We start from the raw sequence: 25,826 nt of genomic DNA, 5'->3' as shown, positions 1-25,826 counted from the left end.
TTTGGGTCAAATGTTCATATTATTTGATCCAATAATCCAGTTTTGGGGATTACATAATTAAGAAAATAGTAGTGGAAAAAACAAGTTTTTTTAAAATCAGAGTGATCTGGTTTCAAAATCTTCAACTTACCATTTCTAAGTTGGGGGGCCCTAACACCTATGTAAGTTATTCAACCTCTGTGTCTCAGTTTCCTCATCTGTAGATTATAGATAAACATGTTTATCTTATAGGGCTGATTTGAAGACTACATGAATTAATGTATGACACTGGGAATACTCATTGTGAATGCCTTTCTTCTACCAAATATCAACGTATGTGGCAATAAATAAATAAATAAATAAATAAATAAATAATTGCACAAAATGTCAAACATAAATACTAAGTACAAAAGCACATGACCAAAGAGCAACTAACATGTTAAAAAAATTGACTTCAAAATTGAGAGTTATTTTCACAATAGCTATAACTATCTACATTAACACTGGAGTGTTATCTTTTTTAAAAGGTTCTGCTCTTAAGATTAAAATGTTCCATCAGATGTTAAAAGTGGCCCAAAGTCCAAATGCATGTTAACTACAAGTTATCTGTATGTTCCTTATGTTNNNCCTACACACATTTTATTTCCCTTCTTGATTTTCTGGCCATCTTCTTCACACAATAATGGTTACAAATCATTAAAATAGCCTCTGACAGCTGTTTCACACATTCTAACTGTTGTTAAGCTGATTTTCATAAAAGTTTGTAGCTACTCTACACATAGGGAATAGAGAGACACTTGCATTTGTGTATAGAGTAAGTTCACTGTAGCACTGTATTTAGGATATGGAAAAATGCAAGCAATCTAAATGTCCATCAATAAGGGAATGGTTAAACATACTATGGAACATTATGTAGAGTTTTAAAGAATGAGATGGATCCATATGAATCTCTCTGTGGGGATCTAACACAGGAAGATCCGAGATATTGTTCAATTAAAGAAGAAAAAAAGTGCCATTAAGTCTTCTGTGGACTTTGCCCTGTGGGGAATGGTACTGTCAGAGTAGAAGGAAACTGGGCTCTCCAGAACATGGGGCCCTGGGCCACAGCCCAGGTCTAGGAGCAGAGTAGAAAATTCCATTGGCCATGGTTCTTCATTATACCTAATCACCCAATCAGCTTTTTCCTCTCCTTCCCATCTCAAAAGCCTTCACTCTTTCCCTTATTCCATAGGTACCCAATCTCCTGACCATTCTAAAGAAACTTCAAGCCAGAAGTAACATGAATTAGAAGCCATTCACTCAACAAATATTTGAGTGCCTATAATGTAAGTTACTCTGTTAAGTGCTAAAAACATAAGAGTTACAATTTCTGCTTTCAAACTGGTAAGAAAAGTTAGGGAAAGTTAGGAAAGTTAGGAAATTTGTCAACAGTTACACAATTAATAAACAGCAGTACTGGTGTTTGAACTAAGCTCTGCTGGTGAATAAATGCAGTGCTTTTAGCTACACTTCCATTATATTCCAGTTCTGCTTCAATTTCATTGGTCTTGCATACGCCCAAATACCTTCAGGCCTTCGCATTGTAGGATGAGTTATTCTTATGGTTAACTACACTAATCTTGTCCACCATGTATTGGTTACTACATGAATTTTAAGAACACTTAACCCTGATATATTGAGTTAATTTCTTACTATTTAAAGAACATTTAACTATAGTTGTAATTTATGTATTTTGAGAACTTCTTTCCTCCATTAGACCATGAGCTTAAGAACAGTGATCTTGTTGTTTTTTTAAAATCTTTAATCTGTGGATCCCCAGTATTTAGCATAGTGCATTGGCACTGAGAAGGAGTTCAAATTTGTTGAATAAATGAAACCATTCAAGCTGCAAAAAAATGCAACTTGAAATCTTAACATTAAAATTGACAATATTACAAAAGACAAAAAATAGATTTATTTTTAATTTGTAGAGAATAAAACCAATTTTCACTTTTAGATGGCACCTTCATGGCTAGATCCAGCCTCAGTTAACCTTGTTCCACTGTTTAAAAAACTGGGAAATGTCACATAAAAAACTGGATCACAGGCTTCTTTTGAAAAATCAGATCAGCAACACTGAATTCAAATTTCGTTGTGGCAACAAGAAAACTGGAGTTGAGGATCAGCATTCTCTTTTAGAAGGTGCCTGTGTACCCCATTCCTTATTATTTCAGTTACATCTCGCCAATTTCATACTTTAATGTTATTTATCTGTTCCTGGTATGGTATTTGCATTTCTTTAGATTACAGAAAATAACAGTTCAAGGATGGTAAGTGCTATGTGTGGGGAAATATAGACTATGGGGAAGTAGAGGGTGGCAGTATGATAAAAATAAACACTGCTATCCTGTTCAGTTACATTTGCAATGTAAGAATAATTACTCCAGATAGACTATGGGTTAAATAGGATCATGTAGGATAAATTAGAAATGCAATACAAAAACTGGATCACAACTTCCCATAGAAACAAGTAGGCAAAAATTAATTACCAAATATATTTTAAAAACAAAACAAATTCAGAAGCTGGATACCATGTATGTTTTGAAAAGGCTGAAAAATTAAGATGGAGAGTGCTAAATGCCAAGAATTGGAATTTGCACTTGATTTAGTAAGAGGTGGATGTCACTGCAGTTTGTTGATTAGAAGGGAAAACTGAATACATCAGGATGACTTAGGGAATGAGAGAGAAGTATAAGTCACTGCTGGCAAAAAGACCAACTAGAAGACTCTGCTGCAATGATTTATGGCATGTAATGAAAAATGTTAGATATCATTACTTAGGGAATGAAGGTGATAAACTGATTTCTAATTTCACTTTTAGCTATGACATCTGTAATTCTCTGAATCTTCCTATTTTATTTAGAGGACAACATAATTTATGATAAATATATCTCAAAGAGAAAGAAATTTTAGTGTTGTTGAGGTCACACTGATAAAGGAGTGTTACTGCTAAACAGGATATAGAAGAAATTTCTCTATGGAGAGATGGATGAGATAGGAGTCTTTCTTTTTTTTTTTTCTTTCTTTCTTTTTTTAAGTAGGGGCTTGAACTCACAACGCTGAGATCAAGACCTGAGCTGAGATCAAGAGTCAGAGGCTCAACTGACTAAGCCACCCAGGTGCCCTGATAAAGAGTGTTTCTTAAAATTAAAAGTAAATGAACAATGAGAACTTTATATAAAAACTTGGAAATCAACCATATATAGAAGAGAACTGATAAAGTGGTAAGAATAAATGGAAAAGGAAAAATAAAAAGAACAGACAATATGAAGAAAATCCTAACAACATGGTATCATAGCGTTTCTAGAATTTTAAGAACTATGAATACAAAGATATCAAGAAGATGAAAACAAAAATATAGACAACTAAATATGGCAAGGAGATCAACATAAATTAAAAGTAGCAGAGATAGAGGCAATACAGCAGGAACAATATTTATATAGACTTCTCTGCAATATACAAAGCATGTTCATGTATCTGTGGAAGTTTGAGAGAATGAGCAACAAGAAATTGAAAGTAATAGTTACAGCTAAATTGACTCAGTTAAATTTAAGAACACAAGGAAAAAAGAAGGAAAGTTAGAAGGGTCTTTTCAAACACTAAACAAAAAGGGGGAAAAGGTGGAAAAAACCCAAGTCCCCAAAGTTTGTGTTACAGATAGTAAGATTTGTATACATGTAGCTTTCTGAAAATCCAACATAAATACTTAAGTTTATACGTCATGACTACAATTTTATAACAGGTACACAGAAACCACTTTGTTCCAAATCCTTGTATTCTATTTAGATGTCTCTCTCTCTCTCTCACACACACACACACACACACATACACGTGTCTGTGCATACTATAAAAAAAAAAAAAAACTACAAAAAACCCAGGCAGATGTGAAACAAAAATAGGCAGAGAGGAAAAACTCCATTAGAAAAATAGTCATTGAAATAAAGAAATTCAATAGCTGGAATAAGCTCTATAAATGGGTATCTTTGAAGAAAAAATTAATGAGTTGTAAGACAATATTGATGTTTTCCCCGTAGATCTCCACAGGCTTTGCTCCCTCATTTCCTTTATGTCTTTACTTCATCTTCATGTTCTCATTGAGGCCTTCCTAACCCTTCTTATTTAAAATTGCAAACCACTCCCTCATACTTTATGTCCTTCCTATCTACTTTTTTTCCCAAAACACTCATCACTATTCAAATACTAAACAATAATTTTAATTATCATATTTAATAAAATCTAAAACAAAATCAATTTTAGGATGTATAATTAGTTCATGTACCACTAAGGCAGGAAAAGTCATGCCAATTAAACTGAAATACCAAGTGACTGTATTTTATTCTTTTTAATATCTCTGAAATCAGGATGCATCTTGGAATCAATGAGATATGTTACTAATTTACTGTCTTCCTCTCCATCTAGAAAGTAAGTCCATGAAGACAGATTTTTTATCCATTTGTTCAAGGAGGTTTTGAAACACTGCCTAGCACTCATGGTAAGTAAGTGTCCAGTAAATACGGTTTGAATAAATGAACAAATGAATTAAGAAAAGCATGAAAATGCTGAGGATAAATAATATTAGGTTTATACCTAGAAATATAAGAATAAATGGAAAACATCAAGAAGAAAGAGCCATAAACATTACCAGAAAAGCCTAACTACTCAGAAAGGAACGACAATTGGATTGACAGCAGACTCTGTATCAGCAACAGTAAATGCCAGAAGACAATGCAGTACTATTTTCAAAATGCTGTGAAAATGACTATCAAATTAGAATTCTGCATTTTACCAAATCATCTATTGAATAAGGAAGAAAAAACATATTTTAAACAGACAAAGGTAGAGTGTATTATCCAGAGATTCTGACTGAAAGAGAAAGTAAAAGTATGTACCTAACTTAAAAAAAAACAAAACCCAAAAAACCCAGGGAGAAGAAACAGGTTGCAGGAAACCATAATGAATAAGGAAATTAGAAAAATATATTGATAATCCAACCAACTTCTTACTGTACAGTAAGTGTACAGGTGTATATTTTTGGAATTAAAGAAGGCTGAACTGAAAATGTATGTTTAATTACTGGGATGCCTGTCAAACCTATATAGTAAGGTAAATCATTCCAATTAATTTGGAGAATATGTATTTCATTCTATGATTTCAGTTTTAAACATCTAAGTTTTTCATTACCCACAAAATACAACAAAACATCTCCTCCCAAATCAATAACACCATCTACAGTGTCATGAAGAAGTACCTGCAAAGAGCTTGGGTCATACTTGCATCTTTTACATTTGGGTCCGTAGTTAGGCTCCTGATGAGAACTGTAATCATCTGAAGAGGAATATGCTGCACAAGGCTTGCCAATGCTACAGAAGGTTCAAATGATGTATCTATTTTTTTAATTAAAAAGAAAAAGGAATATGGCAAGAAGATTCAAGTGAAGCATTTAGAGAGAAACAACAATTTACAAAAACAAAAAATTTACTTGCAGCAAAGGTGTTACTCAGGAAGCAGTTATGCTCTACCTCATGGGTAGACTCTAATGTACTAGGAATGTTAAATTACAGAAATGAGAGATGAAGGGTGAGTAGCAATGACTGCTCATTATAGAGAGAACTACTGCAATATAAAAACTACTGTTCACTATCACCATATTTAGTCCATAAGTTACTTTATTTTCCTGCATTATTAAATATTAAGTCACTGTTGTGTTAAAATATTCATTTGTAAGTCAGTAGTCAGAAAAGAAATTCAAGGTATCATTTAAATTCCCACTTTAGACTTTCCAAAGTAACTTATAATTATTAACTACAGGAGTCATTATACTATTCTAAGGAAGATTTTTTAAAAATCTCTTAAAGTAGTAAAAATTAAGGTAAATTTTGAGGGGACTATACCTTAAACTATAGAGTAATTAAGCAAATTCAAGGCATGCAGCTTTACTGCTACTGTTGAAAAATTCTGGGGAAATCTAACAGTTCTAGCAATACAGGGAATACAAGAAAAATTACAATAAAAAAATAAAACAACTCAGATACTGCATATATATAGTCAACTCAGATACTGCATATGTATAGTTGGTAATTCTTTCCTAAACTTATTTCATTCATCAGAACACATGGAGCTTGTTAAAATTCTACTCTTATTTCTGGTTCCCAAGATAAAAGACACCTCCTTCACAAGTTCAATTTCAAACAATAGCCAAGGAGAATGGCTGTACCAAATAGAGAAGGAAGCGAACACAGTTTTGGGTCTATTGTTTTACAACTTACAGAGCTGAAAGCTCCGCGTCCAAACAAGGAATGTAAATGCAAGGTAAAATCCCTAGTGAGAAAGCATTTTCTTGCCAATTATCACTTAACTCCTTCCCGCTTTCTAAGGATGTAGTTCATGGGCTATACACTGGGCACAAAAACACCTATTTAAGTCCTCATATCTTTCCTTTCCCTTCTTCTACCTGTACCCTCTCTCATACACTATTGTAGAAAAAAATGTCAATATTCAAAAACTACACAGTTAACTGTGATAATCCAGTAATAAAACAAATCACACAGCCCATGAATAAAAAAGTGGGAAAATTAAAAAGCGGGAAAAACTCGTAAGGACAAGATGACAGAGTCACAGTACAATAATAATATGGTAAACATTATTATGCTATCATTAGTCACTAATGAATAGAAGCTTTATTTAGTAGCTGTCATCCTCAAAGCATTCCATAACTTCAGCAAGAGGCTTGGTAATTAAGCAACTTATTTAGTGCCAAAGGTCTTAGACCTCGGTGTTTTCAACATTTAAAATAGGAACATTGCCTTTTTTTTCTCTTAAAGGTACAAAGTGGCAGCCTAAATTGGGAAGTGGTTGGGAATAAAACTTTGGATGAGGGTATTAAGATCTGTTCTCCATTAAGAATGTTTTCAGGGCAGAGAGAAGCAAACACGGTGTATGTCTAAGAGACATACTGAATTTCCAAGAGAGATTTTTCTGGAATATAATGACACTTACCTGTGGAAGAAATGCTTGCAAAAACTTCTTGCAGGGAAGGCAGGAGTGTGGAGGGCTCGGCCTTCCAGATGTTCTGCAGCAAGTTACTCACTTTTGTCACCTGAGAGACATATTCCCGCAGCTCCTTCTCCTGGGTAGACACGCACTGGAAATGGCCTATTGTTCGAACAAGCTGTTGACAGAAGGTGATGGACAATTTCCCCTTGGGGATGCACTGCACGAAGTCGGTCAGGAGGTCGCTCAATCGGGCGCAGAGCTGCGGCTCCGGCCTCTCACACACCATGCGTAGCACCTCCACTTGCAGCAGGCTGAAGAGGTCCAGCACGGATGGGCAGCTCATGATCAGCTTCAGGCCGTTGTGAATGTAGTCCAGAATGGCTACGTCCTTCCTGTCCAGCGAGTGGTAGCCCTGCTGAAGGAGGCCCAACACGAATGTCTTGTTGAAGAAGGACTCGAACTCTGGCCGGTGGTATCGTGCATAGGCCTCCAGCACTTGGTGCCCCACCTGCCGTTGAAAGGGGTCTTGGCCCTCCAGGATGAGCCGGGTGGTCAGGTCAAACATGGCTTCACACTGCGCTTCGTCTAGCCAGTGCTCCGCCGATTCCACCACCTTCCGCACAATCACCCGTTTTAGGGGCAGTGGGTGCGAAGAACTCACCAGGCCCTCCAGGATCTTGTCCATTGTCGCCAAACTGCAAGGCCAGGGCCAGGGGGTTAGGAGTGGAGGGCAACAGTCCCGACGTGGGGCAGGAGAGTCCCGCGGCAAAGGTGAACTTGGAGCGCAGCAGCGGGACCGACCACCGCCACCGCAGTCTCAGCAGCCACATTTATCGGGCAGAGGGGCCCATCCAAGCGCGGGCGGGAGGTGGCAAGCCTGGGGAGCGTAAGAACCGGCACCGCCCGCGGCGGGCCTAGGGAGCCAGAGGCTCGCACTCCGCCGCCGCCCCGGGCCCGCGCTCCCTCTCAGCATCAGCGCGGAGGGGATGGCGAGGACCCCCGGCGGCGGCGGTCACTCAAGGCCCGTGGCTGCCAGCCAGTAGGTGAAGGAAGCGCGCCTTAGCGTCCCAAGACAGGTGTGGACGTCCGGACTCAGCAGGTCGTAACATGAAACCAGCCCAGGACGGAGTCAGAAGCCGCTGTCACTGAAACTGCCGGGTCAGCTCCGGAGAAGATAAGGAGGTGAACCCCCCTTGACCCGGATTCAGAAGTTCCCGCAAACAGGAAGTGAAGGACGGAGGTCCCTTCTGAAAGGCCCGACCTCCGGCCCTCCTGCCCTCGGGCCCTCGGGCCCTCCGCCCCTCCGCCCTTCCACCTCGGTAGCCACCTCTCTCCCTCTCCCCCTTCTCCCCTCCTCGCGGCCACTTTCGAGGCTACGCTTTAGCCCCCTCCCCGCCCCGCTCCGCTCCGCCGCTGCTGCGCAGGCGCGGCCGCTTCCAGTGGAGTCGTGCGGCGACGCTCGCGTCATTGGGGAGAGTGTGTCGAGTCACAGGCGGTTTTCTGGGCGGCCCGGCTGGGAGCGGACGTTGAGGAAGTGGCCACCGACCTTAGTATTCCCACCTTTCGACCTCTGTAGGTTCTGTGCAGGTCAGGTTACTCGTGAACGCCCGAGGAAGTGCTATTTATGTAAAATTTTGTGAATGAGAAAGTTTTGGAAACGAGAGAAAAACATTTGCGGAGAAACTAAGGAAGAGAACTCAAAACTGTGATTGAGGAGAAATGGTTTCGGTCTTGGCGCGTTCACTGAGAAATGAGCTAGGGCTCCGAAATGCGAGTGCCTTCTTCTATGTTGTGGTTATTAAAGTAAGAACCATACTGGCAGCTGAGTGCATTTAGTGAGGGTCAGTATTGATGGAGATTTGTTTTATGAAGCCTCTAAGTAACTATCTTTTTAGTGAGCTTTTGGGGCATATTGAGAAACTAAAAGCTGTCCAAAAAATGGTGGAAGAGTAAGGGAAAAGTGGCAGGTGAAAAAGAATGAAAGACAGGTATATATTTGCCTATGTCATATTAAAGAGTACTTTGAAAATAGAAAACCAGGTGAAAATTTCAGTGTTTAATTCCTCATTTTGTTGCACTTCACGCACTAGAGTAATGTTTTGCAGATACTGATTTATAAATTGAAGGCTTGTGGCAACCCTGTGTTAGACAAGACTATTGGCTCTGTTTTTCAAACAGTATTTGCTAACTTCGTGGCTCTGTCACATTTTGGTTATTGTAATATTTCAGACTTTTAAATTATTACTTATGGTAATCTGTGAGCAGTGATTATGATTCACTGGAAGCTCAGATGATGGTTAGCACTTTTTAGCAATACAATATTTTAAAATTAAGGTATGTATTTTTTTAGACATAAAGCTATTGCACACTATATTATACTATAGTATTGTGTAAATATAGCTTTTATATGCCCTGGAAATCCCCAGAATTCTTTTGACTCTTGTGATATACACTTCATACTACAGTGGTCTGGAACTGAACTTGCACTATCTCTGAGGTATGCCCGTATCTGTGCATGCTGACATTGAAGATGGTTTACAATAAATAGCTGCAGTCATCATGCTTGTACTCTTTTAAGGTAAATTCCAAAGATTTACAATAAGAATAATCAGAGGCCTTTAAATTGGAAAAAAAAAATTGCATAATTATAGCCCCGTTCAGGTTTGGCTAAGATAGTTGTGAAATTAGCTATAAATGGCCTCCAATAATGACAAAACTTAAAAGAAATGGTTTAAGATAGAACAGAAATAGAATCAATAGAAATATTTTCCAATAGAAAAATGAACAAAATTCTAAGTTTTTTACTTTGCTAAATATCGTTTTTGCTTTTACCAATTTACAAAATGATTACACCAATATATTTAACATGTCAATTAGGGTAATATTAAGAATAGCAGTTTAGATGAGAAAGGAGCCGAGCAGAGGAAATTTGAGACTGAGTTAGTAGGAAGAACTTGAAGATAAAAGAGAAATAAGGCAATCAATCAGTCTAAAAGACAATCATGCTAGAGCACAGGAATAGCTTTGGAACTTTTCCTTTTCAAATACATAGAGGGTAAAACTACAGAGAAAAGTTGGACTTTACTGGGAATGGTGCCATACTGGAAGACAAAAATAATGTAGAAAGTAAAACATTAAGAGGAATGAACAGTAGGACTGTGGATTTGAGGGGTAGCAGAGATTTCGAATTAGCCTTAGTGGAGGATTTGCTAGGGAGTCAATTGAAGATGATTGAAGATTGCTGAATAACAGGAGTGAAATAATTACTCCAAAATAGGCAGGGAAAAAATACTGGTTAGTTAAAAACTTAAATCATTTCTGTTAATATTCTGTCTTGAGAAATTGAATGTTGTAAAATAAGATGTCTGAGAGAATATAGTGCCAGTTGTTCTCAGTCTGCATAATACAGATAACATAGTTTCATACTATTAGGCTTCCAAAAGCACCATGACTCAGTATTTTTAAAGTACTTCTTGAGTGATAGATGCATGAAATAAAATATTTAGCAGGTTTTTATGCTAAAATATTCAAAGAATGTTTTCCTGTATTGTCATTGGTAAAAACAAATATACACAATATGCTCTTCTATTGTTCTAAGATTTCATTTGAAAGTGGCTGACTTTACATAATTGATTCTATCCCACAACTAAAAGTTATATACAGTACCATGTTCTTGTTCAACATCTTAAAATATTTTCAAAAGTCTATGAAAAGGCTTTGTTGAAGTGTGTTATGCCACTAATCATTGAATTAGTAAGTGCTATTGCTACAGGCTTTAAAATTTTGTGTAAAAATTTACTCTGAGGCCCCAGTTATGAATTAAATGGTTTTATAAATGTCTTAGATCTGGAAATAGGAGCTAAGTGATGGAGGTGAATGAGAAAAAGCTCAGGATAGGGAATTATCATTTATTAAACACCCTCTATTTGTCTGGACTCAATATAGTATACTTTATTCTTAGTTCTCAAAACTAGACTTTGGAAGTAGACATTAGTGGCTACATTTTATAGATAAGGTAATGAGAGCATGAGAAGTTAAATAAATAGCTATTAGGTGAAAAGTGTGTGTGTGTTTATATGTTTGTGATAGGCAAAGAGAAAAGACATTTTCAAAGGCAGTGGTTTAGAGTTGGCCAACTGCAACAGCACTCTATGAAGTTATCTTTACCAAGGATATTTATATTTCCTTATAGAATCAAAAGCAAACTCATTGTGTAAATTAGAGCTGTGATTAATAAATCATCTTGTGATTAATTACTAATGATCACTTTATGCAGTTTATGTTCATGTACATTTTTTAAATGGTAGGAAGATGGAAAGAAATATACCAATCACTGGTATGATGGGATAATATTTTTTATGATTTAAATAATACACACCAAACTGACCTAACAACTTAGTTTTAAAACCTTCAGTGCTTCCCATCTAATTTGGATGAAATTCAAGTACCTACCATTAACTGCAAGACTTTACATGAAGCAGCCCTTGAGTCTTATCCTACCACTCGCCTCCTTACTATGTGAGTCACACTGGCCTTCTGATTGTTCTTCCTCAGGTCAAACTCTTTCAGGTCTTGGGCTTTTGTACTTAACTGAAACTTTCTTCTCTGGCTACTGTAATTTAAGTCTGCTCAGAAGTCATTTCCTTATAGGGTCAGTTCTAGGTTATCTACCACTCTATGATGTTACTATGTTTATTTCTTTATAGTACTTAACCATCATGTGAAATTAACTTGTTATTTAATTGATTGCAGTCCTCTTCTTTCCTCTAGAATCTAAGCTCCATGAGGTCAAGCAACCCTGTTTCTTAGTAACCTCCATTTCTAGTAGTTAGAACAGTATCTGGCACAAACAATCTAATAATTTATTGAACAAATGAACTTTTTATTATTTTTAACAAAATGAAGGAGTTATTTTTAAAATTCCAAAAAATCAACAAAATAACTTCTAGAAAAGTGAGTGAGTTCAGCAAGGTCTCAGAATACCAGATAATAGACAAAACTCAATTATACTTTTATATACTGACAATGAACACATGGAAACCAAAATAAAAAATGTAATACTGTTTACAATCACTACAAAACAACTTAGGTATAAATCTTGTAAAACATGGGCAGGATTTAAACTTAGATGAAAAAACACTTAGGAAAGTAATCAAAGAAAATATAAACATATGAAGATACATATTGTTTTCATGAATTGGGAAACTCATAGTAAAGATGTTAATTATTCCCAAACTGACATACAGGTTTAACATGATTTGTATTATAATCCCAGCAAGATTTTTTTTTTGTAGATAAAAGAGTATTCTAAAATTTATATGGAAAGGCAAACTGGAATAGTAAGTGGGAGGAATCACTCTACCCAAATTTAATACTTACTATATATTACAGTAATCAACACAGTGTGGTACTGGCAGAGGGATAGACACATAGATCAATGAAACAGGTTAGACTACCCAGAAATACACACACACAAATATGCTCATCTGAATTTTCGCAAGGATGCAACAGCCATTCAATGGAGAAAGGATAGCCTTTTCAACAAATGGTGCTGGAGCAATTGGATATTTATAGGCAAAGAAAAAAACCTCGACTTAAACTTCACACCTTATACAAAAATTAATTCAAAATGGATCATAGATTTAAATGTAAAACGAAATCATAACACTTTTAGAAGAAGACATAGAAAAAATATTTGGGACCTAGGGCTTGGTAAGAGTACTTTGACATTATACTAAAAGCAAGTCAATAAATTGGACTTCATCATATTTAAAAACTTTTCCCCAGTGAAAGACCCTGTTAAGAGAATGAAAAAACAAGCTACAGACTGGGAGAAAGTATTTGTAAACCAGATATCTGACAAAGACATATTTAGAATAAAGAACTCTGAGAATTCAACAGTAAAAGGCCTTTGTGTATCCAGTGACACTATCAAGAGAGTGAAAAGACTAAACATGGAATGGGAGAAAATATTTGCAAAGCTTACATCTGATAAGTGAGTAATTACAGAATATATAAAGAACTCCAACGCAACAATAACAAAACAATCCAATTCAAAAATGGGCAAAGGAGGGGCACCTAGGTGACTCAGTCAGTTAAATATCTGCCTTCAGCTCAGGTCATGATCCCAGGGTCCTGGGATTCAGCCCTGTGTGTTCTATGTCAGCGCTCCCTGTTCAGAGGGGAGTCTGCTGCTCCCTCTGCCCTTCCTCTCTCCCCCCCCCACCCGCTTGTGTCCTCACTCTCTCAAATAAAAAAATGGGCAAAGGACATGAATAGAAATGTCTCCAAAGAAGATATTATGGGTATACAAATGGCCAATAAGCACATGAGAAGATGCTTAATATCACTAGCCAGTAGGGGGATGCAAATCAAAACCACAATGAGATACCACTTTATACCCATTAGGATGGGTATTATTTTAAAAAGGGGGGGATAACCAGAGTTGGTGAGGATGTGTAGAAATTGTGCATTGCTAATGAGAATGTAAAATGGCGTAGCTGCTGTGGGAAACGATGATTCCTCAGGTTAAACATAGAATTACCATGTGATCCAATCCAGCAATTCCACTTATAGGTATATGCCCAAAAGAATTGAAAGCAGAGACTCAAACAAATAGTTGAACACCAGTGTTTATAGCAGCATTATTCACAACATCCAAAAGGTGGAAAGAACCTAAATATTCATTAATAGATGAGTGGATAAACAAAATAAGGTATATCTACACAATATTATTCAGCCTTAAAAAGGAGTGAAATACTACAACATGGATCAACCTTGAAAACAATGAGCTAAGTGAAATAAGCCAGACATAAAAGAACAAAAATTTTATGATTCCACTTTCGTGAGGTACCTAGAAAAATCAAATTTAGAGACAGTTGAATAGAAGTTACCAGAGGTTAGGGAAAAGAAGAACTTGGGAGTTATCACTTAATGGGTACAGAATTTCTGTTTGTGAGGATAAAAGTATTTGGAATTGGATAGTGGTGATGATTTCACAACATGTACTAATATTGAACTGTACACTTAAAAATGGTTAAAATAAGTTTTATGTATGTTTTACTACAGTAAAAGGTTTTTAGAAAATGGGCAGTAAAATTAAGCAATTCAATTAAAAAGCAAAAAACATGATGACATTGCACTGAAGAGTATACACAGCAAATAAGCACAGGAAAAGATGTTCAACATCAGTATAGTCACTAGGGAAATACAAATTAAGACCATGAGGTATCATTACACACCTCTTAGAACAGTTAAGGTAAAAAATAGTGACTATACTAATGCTGGCAAGGATGCAGAGAAACTGGATCTCTCGTACATGCTGGTAGGAATGTGAAATCATTCAGCTACTCTGGAAAATTATTTGGCAGTTTCTTAGAAATTAAATATGCAACTACCATATGACTGAGTTATCGACCTGGATTTTTATTCCAGAGAAATGAGAACTATGTTCATACAAAAACATATACACGAATGTTTATAGCAGTTTTATTTCTAATAGGCAATAACTAGAAACAACCAAAATGTTTATCAGTAGGTAAATGACTAATCAAATTGTGGTACATCCATACCATGGAATACTAATCAAAATAGAAAGGAGCAAACTCTTGATAGACACATCACTTGGCTGTGTCTCAAGGACGTTATATTAAGTGAAAAAAGCCAATCTCAAAGGTTGTATAATGCGATTCCATTTATATAACATTCTCAAAATGAAAAAAAAAATTAGAGATGAAGAATGGATTAGTGGTTGCCAGAAGTTAGGGATGGTGGGATTGGGAAAGAGGAGGGTGTGTATGACTATAAAGGGATAACATGAGTGTGATGCCTTACAATATCTCTTATATTCTGGACAGAGTACATTCCTTATCTCTAGTGTAGACTAGCAGTCTGATTTCCCCTTGATGGTCAAGATCAATCACCATAGCCAGCACAGCAACTCTTTTCTTTGCCTGTTGATTCATAGGTATGAGTCGTCCAATGTGGCCTAGTGGCATTCTTAACTCTTAGTTCATTGGAATCATTGTGTTTCCTGGTGGAAGCATTCCTCCATTTGGGTCCAAGACTTCTAAACTAGCAAAGCATAAGGTCTCAGTAAGAGGGAACAAAAATTTTGCTAGTAGGTCACCAGGGGTAATAGTGCGTGGTGCCACTCCTACTTCTACCGCTTGATTTCTAGACCTGTGAATCCTGGCTGTGAGAGAAACAGCAACATATATCAGATGTTGATTCAGAGAATACACAGCCTTCTGGAGAATTTTGCTTTAGTCCTGCAAGTTGTCACCTAGTTGGCACTGTAACTAAGTCTTCAAAAGGCTGTTCCACTGTTCTGTCAAGCCAGCTGCTTCAGGATGGAGAGTGGGGAACAAGAGAAGACCAGTGGATTCCATGAGCATGGGTCCATTGCTACACTTTGTTTGCTGTGAAATGAGTTCCTTGATCAGAAGTAATGCTATGTAGTATACCATGAATGTGGGTAAGGTATTCTGTAAGTTCACTGAGAGTAGTTTGGGCAGAAGCATTGTATGCAGAGAAGGAAAACCCATATCCAGAGAAAATGTCTGTTCCAGTAAGAACAAAATACTGCCCCTTCCGTGATGGAAGCAGTCCAGTGTAATCAGTCTGCCACCTGGTAGCTGGCTACCACCTCAGGGAATGGTGCCATATCAGGGATTAATGTTGTCTTTTTTCTCGACAGATTGGACACTCAGCAGTGGCCATAGCTAGGTCAATCTTGGTAAGTGGAAATATATGTTGCTGAGCCCATTATAACCTCCATCCTTATCACCATGGCCACTTTTTTTGTGAGCCCATTGGGTGATGCCAGAGGTGGCTGGGGAGAAAGTGATTGGCCACAGTCTGTGAATCAGTATGTAATCATATGTCTGCCCATTTCTCCTTCTAAGCAAAGTGAACAGTCAGGTGCACTCCTCAAAGTTCTGTCCATTGGGAGGGTTTCCCTTCACCACGGTCTTTCAGGGATGTCCCAGAAAAAGGGAATGTAGTGCTTCAGCTGTCCACTTTTGGGTGGTGTCTGCATATTGTCCAAAACCATCTGTAAACCAGGCCAGAATCTTCCTCTGTCAACTGATTGTAGGGAACTCACCGTGAGGCCATAGGTGCAGGCTGGGAGAGAGAAGGTAGTGTGGCAGGAGGGAGGACTGTAGTCATTTGGGCCACTTTTACAGGTAACTTGTGCCTTCAAGGCCTGCTTGAGCCTAATCACATATATACCATTTTCACTTGATAATGGAGTAGTACTGTGCATGCCACATTTGTGCCTTGGTGGGTCAGATAACACCCAGTTCATGATGAGCAACTCAGGACACATGGTATCCTGGTGGCTCATGGTTGTACATTCAGTTTCTACTAAGGCCCAGTTGCAGGCCAGGAGCTGTTTTTCAGAGTAAATATTTGCAGAAGATGGCAGAATTTTGTTTTAAAATCCTAGGGGCTTGTGTTGTTCACTTCTAGGGCTTGCCAAAGGCTCCAAATAGCATCTCTCTCTGCCACTGACCTTTCAAGCTCATTGGATATGGTGAATCATATGGCGCAAGTAGCAGAGCTGCTTGCACAGCCACCTGGACTTCTTGCAGAGCCTTCTGTTCTAGACCCCAGTCAAAGCTAGCAGCTTTTCAGGTCACTCAGTAAATTGGATGGACTAAAATGCCCAAATGAAGAATGTGTTGCCCCCCAAATTCAAAGAGGCCCACCAGGGGTTCTGCCTCTTTTTTGGTTGCCCAAGGGGCCAGGTGCAACAACTCATCCTTTACCTTAGAAAGGATATTTAAACATGCCCCATACTACTGGATCCCTAGAACTCACTGAGGTAGAAGTGAATATTTTTGACATATTTATTTCTCACTCTCTGACATGCAGATGTCTTAATAATAAATCCATTTTGTTCACAGGTCCAGTCAGCATAATGTCATCAATATAACAGACCAGTGTGATATCTTGTGGAAGGGAAAGGTGATCAAGATACCTGTGAACTACATTGTGACCTCTAAGTTAGGGCCGGAGAGTTAACAGGTAGGAGAGTGAAAATGTATTACTGGCCTTGCTAGCTGGAAGCAAACTGGTTTTGGCGGTCTTTACTAACAGGTATTGAGGGAAAAAGCATTTGCCAGATCAAAAGGTGCATACCAGATACCAGGGGATGAGTTAATTTGTTCAAGCAATGAAACCACATCTAGTAGAGCAACAGCAATTGGAGTCTCCACCTGGTTAAGTTTATGATAATCTGTTGTTCTTTAAGATCATCTGTCTTTTGCATAGATTAAATAAGTGAGTTGAATGGGGATGTGGGAATCACACTCCTGTAACTTTCAAGCCCTTGGTTGTGGCACTAATCTCTGTAGTCTTTTCAGGAATATGCTATTGCTTTTGGTTTACTATTTCCCTAGGTAGAGGCAGTTCTAATGAATTCCACTCGGCCTTTTCTACCCTAATAGCCCTCACTTCACAGGTCAGGGAACCAATGTGGGCATTCTGCTAGTTGCTGAGTACATCTCTTCCAATTATGAATTCTGGAACTGGAAAAATAACCATAGAATGGGCTAGGAGACCCACTGGGCCCACTGTGAGACAGACTTGAGCTAAAATTCCATTGATCACTTGACCTTCTTAAACTCCTATTCTGATTGGTAGATCACAATGATGTTTTTGGATCTCCTAGAATTAGTGTCAGTTCTAAGTCAGTGTCCAGTAGTCTCTGAAAACTGATTATTTATTTTTCCCACAGTGCAGTTAACCGTAGCAAAAGCCTATAGGTCACTTTGAGGAAGGCTGGGAGAAAGATTAACAGTATAAATTTTTGCCAGTGTACTGGGGTTCTCCCTCAAGGGTACCCAGCCTCCCCTTCATTCAAGGGGTTCTGGGTCTATAAACTGGCTCAACTCTGAGAACTAATTGAGGGGTCATGACTGTTTTGATGACTCAAATTAGACTTTTGTTTACCTGACTTAGAACCTTCCTGTTTATAGATCAAGTAAGAATTTAGTAGGCTTCCTATCGATTTCTCTGTTTCACTTCTAGGAACACTATGATTGACTAGCCAATGCCATATGTCTATGCAAATCAGACTATTCTGTTTGCTGCTTTGATGGCTATCCATTATGGTAACCACACCTTGACTTTGGCAGTTAAGGGCTGCCACTTGACTCCTGCTACCTTGGGATCCAATTACTGTAATTCCATTTAGGTTTTCTAATTTGGTGACTACAGTCCACATTTTAAGGTCTGGCCTATAGAGAAGAGCAATCACTGAACATTTCAAAGATGTGGAGGTTCCCTTCTCATATTTATTTCTCACAGTAGTAAAAAATATGTTCTATGGACCCTTCCGGTATGGGTAAGTAGTTATTAAATGACAAGTCCACTTGAACATTCTAATCTCCCTAAGCCTTTGAATCCATTCTTCTGCATTAAAGCAAGGCAGGTGTGGCATTTCTAATTTGCTCACTGTGGGATAATTGAGATTGCTAAAGGAATTAGTGTGGTTAGAAGAAGAGAAATCTCTCTAAGCTGGACACTCCAACATTAAGATATTTGAAAGACTAGAAGGAAACAACAAAAGAGACTATGAAGAAGCTATAGCGTATAGGAGGAAAACCAAGAGAATATGGTATCCTGGGAACCATGTGAAGAAAACAATTAGCTAAATCACTTATTGCTAAATGATCTGATATGATGAGGATTGAGAACTGACCACTGTATTTAATAACATTAAAATGAGTGGTTGGGTGGAGTGGTGAGTATTAAAGCTTGATAGTAGACTCAAGAGAAAATGGGAGAGTGGTGACAGCAATTTTAAACAACTCAAGGAGATTTGCCAAAGAGAAGGGGAAAAAATGGGGTGGTAGCTATAAAGTGAAGCAAGATCAAGCAGAAGTTTTCTTTTAAGTAAAAGAGAAAAAGCATGCTTGTTAGCCAATGGGGAAAAAAATCTAGGAAAGGGAGATTTATTGATATTGGGGAGAGAAGAAAGAATTGCCAAAACAATGCCCTGGACTAAATGGGAAAAGGTAATCAAGGCTTACTATTCATTCATTGCCTTCAATTTACATCATATGGCAATTATTGCTGCTATATGAAAGACTTTCATTATCATAAGGGGATTTTTCTCAAAAGCTAAGCAATATTTTTTTCCCTTTTACCTGAGAAGAGTTTGTGTAGTAGTAGCATCTTCTTGATTTATAGACATTTTACCTATTGTTACATTCAAACAAAATTTTAAACTTGAAATTTGATTTTTAAAAATACCCAAAGATTAAAGCAGTCATAACCAACTGAACATTAATTCAAAATAAAGAAATGGTAGGGGGACTCCAAAAATGGCCCTAAAAATGGACAGAAATGTTTATAGGTACATAAAAAACTATTATGGCTCTCCCTATGCTGCATATCATCCACAAATAATACAAGAAAAAACAGTGGGTGGAAATATTCTTGTTTTGGTCAACCCGCTTATCTTCCCTAAGACTAGACCTGTGTGTCTCCTCTTCACTTATTTATATCAGGGGCTCAGAACTACCATTGCTACTGTTGAATGTTGAGAAAGGAGCAATATTCTGGTTGGGGACAGCTGAGGTGTTGCCTTGCTCAGGGGCATGTAACCACAGGATGGCATAAATAGGAATGAAGTGGAGAGCAAGAAAGCAGGGAGCTGTGCAATGGTTGTAGTTTTATTTATTTTGTGACTGGGGTCTTTGCACTGTCCGAAAACTCATGTTTGCTAAGACAGAGAGAGAGCTGGAATGGATAATTGTGCAATGTTTGTGTACAGGTTTTGAAGATTTAGATGGAAAACAGTACTGAGAACTTTTTCACATAATCTTTAGGTAATTTTTAAAGTTTCTGTCAAGACAATTAGTGTGCAAGGCACACGTTGGCATGGCAAATTAGAGAATAAAACCAAGGTCTGTTAATAGGTACCTCGTGGTTTTGTTGTAAAAGTAAATTAAGTAAAATATGCAAGGTACATAGCCGGGTTCTTGGCTTAGGTTGAATTTTCTTTCTTAAGAACTTTCTGAGAAATTATCCTATTCATTTTTTGAATGTGTTACAGAAATAATGACTTCTGGTTGCAACAAACTTCTCTATTATTTAGATAAGATCTTTAATGTTGTACTATCAAATAATCTCAGAGCATCCTGTATCTCTCCTTAGCACTCATCACGATTATAATTATTTTTTTGTAATTCTTGAATGTCTTTCTCTTACACTGGCAGGTAAGTTCCATAAGGACAGGGATCATATTTATCTTGATTCCTGCTTCTAACCCAGCACCCAGCATAGTATCTCCCAAGACTCAGCATTCAATAATTATTAAGTAATTAATCTTGGTTTTAGTAAAGATCCTTTTTGGGGATATGCTCATTTGGCAAAAATAAATATTTTTAGAGAGATTTGACAGGAAATCAATTCTTCAGTGGTATTTTGAATCTTTAGGAATTCTGTGTTCTAGCTTCTTTTGCTGTAACCACTATTACGCACACATGTACATGTGTATGTATATATATGAGTTTTCTTAAGAGGATGTGGACATTGCCAATGTGTAAGTTATTAAATATTTTAAATAATGTTTTATTGCCTTTTTTTCTGAGGCCTTGTACATACTTTTTCTCAAAGATGTATCACCAGCTAGCTGTATTTCTTAGATAAAACAAGATGTGATAGTCTGTTACAGGTTTCAATATAGAAAAAAAAAATTGCATTTTAGGAAGATGGTACTTGAGGCAGATTTAGCTATATAGCACTTTCATATGAAGAGCAATCCGGAATGTTTATTTGAAATAAACCTTCTAACTCTAAGTGGTGGCAAACAAAGAACCAGAGAATTGGGAACAAAGCAGGGCAAGTTACCTTTCTGTTTTTTAAAATGTTACATATTTTTTTTTTACTTTCAGTTATAGATTAGTGAAGAAAAAATATTACTGTTTTTCAAACAGAAATAGATTGACTCTGTTCTCTCTTTTATGGTGTGGTCTTGGGTGAGTTACATACTTGGACCTTAGTCAGCTTCCTCATCTGCAAAATGAGGATAGTAGCACCTTATTCCCAGGAATGTTCTATGGATTAAATAATCCAGTGTACGTAAAGTGTTTGACACATAATAGCACACAACAAATAATTTCTTTTTCCTCTTTTATTAGTTGGTGGTTTGTCTGAGAAAAAACAGCAATGTGGGATTTTACTGAACCGTACATACCCTTTGGCACTCAGACCAGGAGTCCTCCTTCTCTCCCCTCCCCTCCTCCCCCCTCCCCTCCCCTCCCCCCCCTCACCTCCCCTCCCCCCTCCCCTCCGCTCCCCTCCCCCTTCTCCTCCCCTCCCCTCCCCCTTCTCCTCCCCTGCCTTCCCCTCTCCCCTTCCCTCCCCCCTTCCTTTCCTTTTCCTTCCTTCCTTCCTTCCTTCCTTCCTTCCTTCCTTCCTTCCTTCCTTCCTTCCTCCTCCTTCCTCCTCCCTTCTATCTGAAAAGTAAAGGTGGTTTGGGTTGTCATTTGTTTTTATGAGGAAGGTCACTAGGGGGTGAGGTTAATGAAGGATACATACTTTCTCAACTATCCACATCTAGATCTTGGATTGGTTTAGAAAGCTCAGAAAACTCGTGGGTTGTGGTAGATTTTGGGGAAGAAATTGTTTAGTAAAAGCATTGAGGAAAACAGGTAATGGATTGTTAAATACATTTATTATTCATGACTCCATAATATAGGTGTAAGTGCTAATTATAGAGTTTCTGTATTACAAAGGAACCCATGAAAAGAGAGGGTTTGAACTGGTGGGCAAGCTAGAGTTTTTTTGTTTGTTTGCTTTGGTTGTTAATTTGTTTGTTTGAGATAAAAGGATAGCAAGGATAGTGAGGCACTTTTTTCTAAGCCTGTAGAAGAACTTTGAATGTAATCTATAAGTATATTCTTCCAAAGCCAAAGAAAGCCTGTCCCCTTTTAATGTCATTTCTATAGTAAAGTCAGTGCAACTGTATTTATCTAACCAGAACATTTTCTGCCTAAATGTATCTCATAATTCCATATTTTGGTTCTGGTCAAATCATCTGGAAGTGATGAATCACAGGGATAAATTAACCAAATACTCAATTTAGCTTACAACAGATGCATTTATTCAAATGATTCGTTAGTTCTACTCCAGAGTTTTTTGATTCTTACCAGTGATATGTACCACAGTAGCTTTAACTTCCTATAGATTATTATATGGTTAATAATGGATCTTCCTTATAGAAAGGAAAGAAATTTCAGCTTATCGGTAGTCACAGGCTGCAGGTATTATCTAATTTATTTAAATTTTTATTAGTTGGATTCAAATGCTGGGTCAACCCTATCATTGGATTCTCCTAATCCCTGATTGTTGAAGTATTATTAAGTCAGGAAACTGGACTAATCAACTACATTTCTAGTTCATGTTATCCACTCATGAAATAGGTGTGCTCATTGCTGTTAAACAAGTTTTATGTTGATCTCTAAATATTTCATATTCCCCCAGTACCCAAGGATCCTCTCCCTGCTTTTCTTTGATAATATCCTTCTTTCTTTATTGGAAAGATCGAGGACTATCACATCAATTCTATAAATTTCCCTCTTCACTGGAAAAAAGTTTTTGCGTTTTTATATACTTCCCATCTTCCTTCTAATCTTGGAAAAGAAAGCGTCCTCTTTTTGTTAATTCTGATGCTTGTGCTTTCCATCTCTTCCCACCTTTTAGTGATACTTGCTTCATCAATTATATCCTTGTATCATCAGTCTCTTTCCAGTCTTCTCACTTTCTCTCTAAGTACATGTTCCTTTCTTTAATCTTGTTATCGTCTTATCTATTTACCCTTTAGGAGCCCATGGTATTTTAACAACACTTTATAAAGTAGCATATGCCTTACACAGTCTAAACTGTATGAAAAAGAATGTATACTTGACTCTTGTAGCTCAGGAGTTAAGCTTTAGTGAGCCTCAGTGAGAATTACCAGTGAAACTAGCCTTAACCATGTAATTCACTTTGGCATATGCACTTTTAAATTATTGAAAAGGGTTTCTATTAATAATTTATATGATTAGAAGTGTATCCTCATTTTAGTAATTTAACAACAAAATTATTTTTCTCTGTTCATATTTTACTCAGGACTGATCTGTTAGACAAAGATTGATATCCTTTACCAGGAAAAAAGAAATATCGTTATTCTTGCAGGAAGAACCCCCTCTTGGGTACTTTTGTACCAAGTTTATGATTTTCTACCCTGAAAATTACAGTCATTATTTCAGTGACTACTTTGTAGTTAGGCAACTGCTAAGATACTTTGCTATCTGAGAAACTAATCAAGGCCAACCCTATCCTAGAAATGAGTGATATAACCTTTTGAAAATCAGTTTAAAAACACCTCATATTGCTTATAACACTTAAATACCACCATGCCATAATGAAATAGCCAAGCAGCTACATTTTCATCACACGGTAAAAATATATGTCTCATGAGATTATTTAATAGAACTGTTATGATTGAAATACATCACTAACACAGTCAAAGCATTATTACCAAGGGCTCTCTGTTGATATATGAGAATAGCATCTTATATAGAACCAGATTATATAGAACAAAATTACATTCATACCTAATTGTGTATTTTCAGGAATTAGAGAAATAAATGCACAAAAGATACATAGTAATAAAGTTCAAATAAAATACATGAATGTTATATTTTTAATGTAATTTATATTATTGTCAGAGCACTTTTTTGTGGGAAAAATTAATAAAATTATTAAATGTTAAAACACATTATGGAGGATTCTTGAAATATGGTAGAGTAGGAAGCACCAGGAAGTTGTCTCCTCATTGAGATAACAGTTACAGTGGCAGCATCTGTCTGCTGCAACTTTTCACAACTCTGGAATCTATTGAAGTCTTGTAAATTCCGGGAGATATCTTAGATAGCAAATTGCAGTTAATTTTGGTCAATTTCAATAGTAACTACCAATTCCCCACTACCAGCCACTGTGGCAGGTAGCTGTGCACATGTTTCTGGAGCAGTTTGTACATAGCTTGCAGGAATCAAACTGGGTAAAAATAGGCCCTGTCCTCCAAATCTCAAGGTCTGATCACAGAGATGCAGGTGTCCATTGTTGTACCTCCTTCCACTGTTGCAGTCTTCCCTCCCCCAGGCTGAAGTGACTTCCAGAGTATTTAAAGGGCCAACACCTTTTTCCTCTCCCCTTAATTTTTTTCTTTCCCTGGCTTTTGGGAGCCAGACATTAAAGACTAGGACATTAGAAAACAACTTCACATATGGGGAGAATTAGAATGTGGCTATACATGCTCAGAGAAGGTCTCAGAAAAGACCTGGGTGATCTTAATTGTACACCTGCAAATGATTCTTGGCACAAAGATAGCCTACAACAGCAACAATGACCACCACAATAACCACAAACAGTAAAAACAATAGCAAAAAATAGTAAGCCCTCAGGAAAGTGGAGACTCTGATTTCCAGTTGCCACATTGTTAGGCATAAATATCTACCTTTCAACAAAAAAAATCACAAAGTATACAAAGAAACAGGAAAGTGTGGCTCATTCAAAGGAAAAAAATCAACAGAAACTGGCCTTGAAAACATCTAATGGCAGATATACTACACAATGATTTTTTTTTTAAGTGTGTTCCACACCCAGTGTGAGCCCAACATAGGGCTTGAACTCACAACCCTGAAATCAAGACCTGAGCTGAGATCAAGAGTTGGACACTCAACCGACTAAGCCACCAAGGCACCCCATACTACAAAATGATTTTTTAAAAGCTATCTTAAAGATGCCCAAAGAACTAAAGGAAGATGTGGAGAGAGTCAAGAAAATGGGTATTAAGGAGGGCGTTTGTGATGAGCACTGGGTGCTGTATGAAAGTGATGAATCACTAAATTCTATGCCTGAAATAAATATTACAGTGTATGTTAACTAAATGGAATTTAAATAAAAACTTAAAAAAATGAAACATTATATTATGCAGATTAAAAAAAGAGAGTAGAGCTTTAATGTCACCATAACAACAAAATGTTAATTATGTGAGTTGAAGGATACATTGACTAATATTATTGTGTTAAATATTTCACAGTATATACATGTATCAAACTATCACATTTTGTACCTTAAACTTACACAATATTATATGTCAATTATATCTTAATATAGCTGGGGAAAATGACAGAATTAAGTAATTATTATTAGTAATTATTTTATCATTAGTAATTATTTTATATGTAAATGACAATCAGAAAATAGAGATTGAGAGAATGGATAAAAGAGTTCAGCTACACAAAAGAGTAGACAAATAAGGGTCACCTGAGTGGCTAGTCAGTTGAGCGTCCAACTCTTGATTTCAGCTCAGGTCATGATGTCAGGGTCATGCGATCGAGCCCACATTGGGCTCCATGCTGGGTGTGGAGCCTGCTTAAGATTCTCCCTCTATCTCTGTCCCTCCCCCACATGCTCATGCTCTCTCTCTAAAAAAAAAATGAAACAAAAAAACCTAAACATTGTGGTAATCATTTTGCAATAAATACATGTGAATTCATTTTTTTGTATACCTTACACTAACACAATATGTCAATTATATCCCAATAAAACTGGAAAAAATAAGGGAGAAATAGACAAGTCTATAATAACATTTGAAAGACTTCAATATACTCTCAATAATGGATAGAACAAATAGAAGATAAGTAAGGAAACAGAAGACTATAAGAATGCAATGCACTAAGTAGATCTAACAGGAACACTTTTCCCAACGACAGCATATGTATTCTTCTCAAGTGTACGTGGGAATTTTA

At 37.2% G+C, this 25,826-nt stretch overlaps 1 protein-coding gene and 1 long non-coding RNA gene across 3 annotated transcripts in view; one reads left to right on the top strand and one right to left on the bottom strand.

Moving 5' to 3' along the window:
* USP38 (ubiquitin specific peptidase 38) overlaps positions 1-8,145 on the bottom strand; it is a 30,866-nt gene extending 22,721 nt beyond the window's left edge. The window contains exons 1-2 of the mRNA XM_008685433.2: positions 7,015-8,145; positions 5,267-5,402 (exon numbers count right to left, since the gene is read on the bottom strand). Coding sequence (XP_008683655.2) covers positions 5,267-5,402; positions 7,015-7,696 — 818 coding nt within the window. The 5' untranslated portion in view covers positions 7,697-8,145. The remainder of the gene's footprint in view (positions 1-5,266; positions 5,403-7,014) is intronic.
* A 329-nt stretch (positions 8,146-8,474) lies between these two features.
* The window catches only part of LOC103657980, a 172,985-nt gene continuing 155,633 nt past the window's right edge, over positions 8,475-25,826 (top strand). The window contains exons 1-3 of one of the 2 annotated variants that reach the window (XR_005833896.1): positions 8,475-8,583; positions 15,710-15,748; positions 16,923-17,043. This is a non-coding gene — a long non-coding RNA (uncharacterized LOC103657980). Of the gene's footprint in view, positions 8,599-15,709; positions 15,749-16,922; positions 17,044-25,826 lie in introns of both variants that reach the window. The other variant, XR_005833895.1, reaches the window with a different exon arrangement.

Source organism: Ursus maritimus, unplaced genomic scaffold, assembly GCF_017311325.1.
Source record: "Ursus maritimus isolate PB19 unplaced genomic scaffold, ASM1731132v1 scaffold_11, whole genome shotgun sequence".
Classification (NCBI taxonomy): Eukaryota; Metazoa; Chordata; class Mammalia; order Carnivora; family Ursidae; genus Ursus; species Ursus maritimus.
The sequence above is the reverse complement of the archived record's forward strand: the minus strand, read 5'-3'. Positions and strand labels throughout refer to the sequence as shown.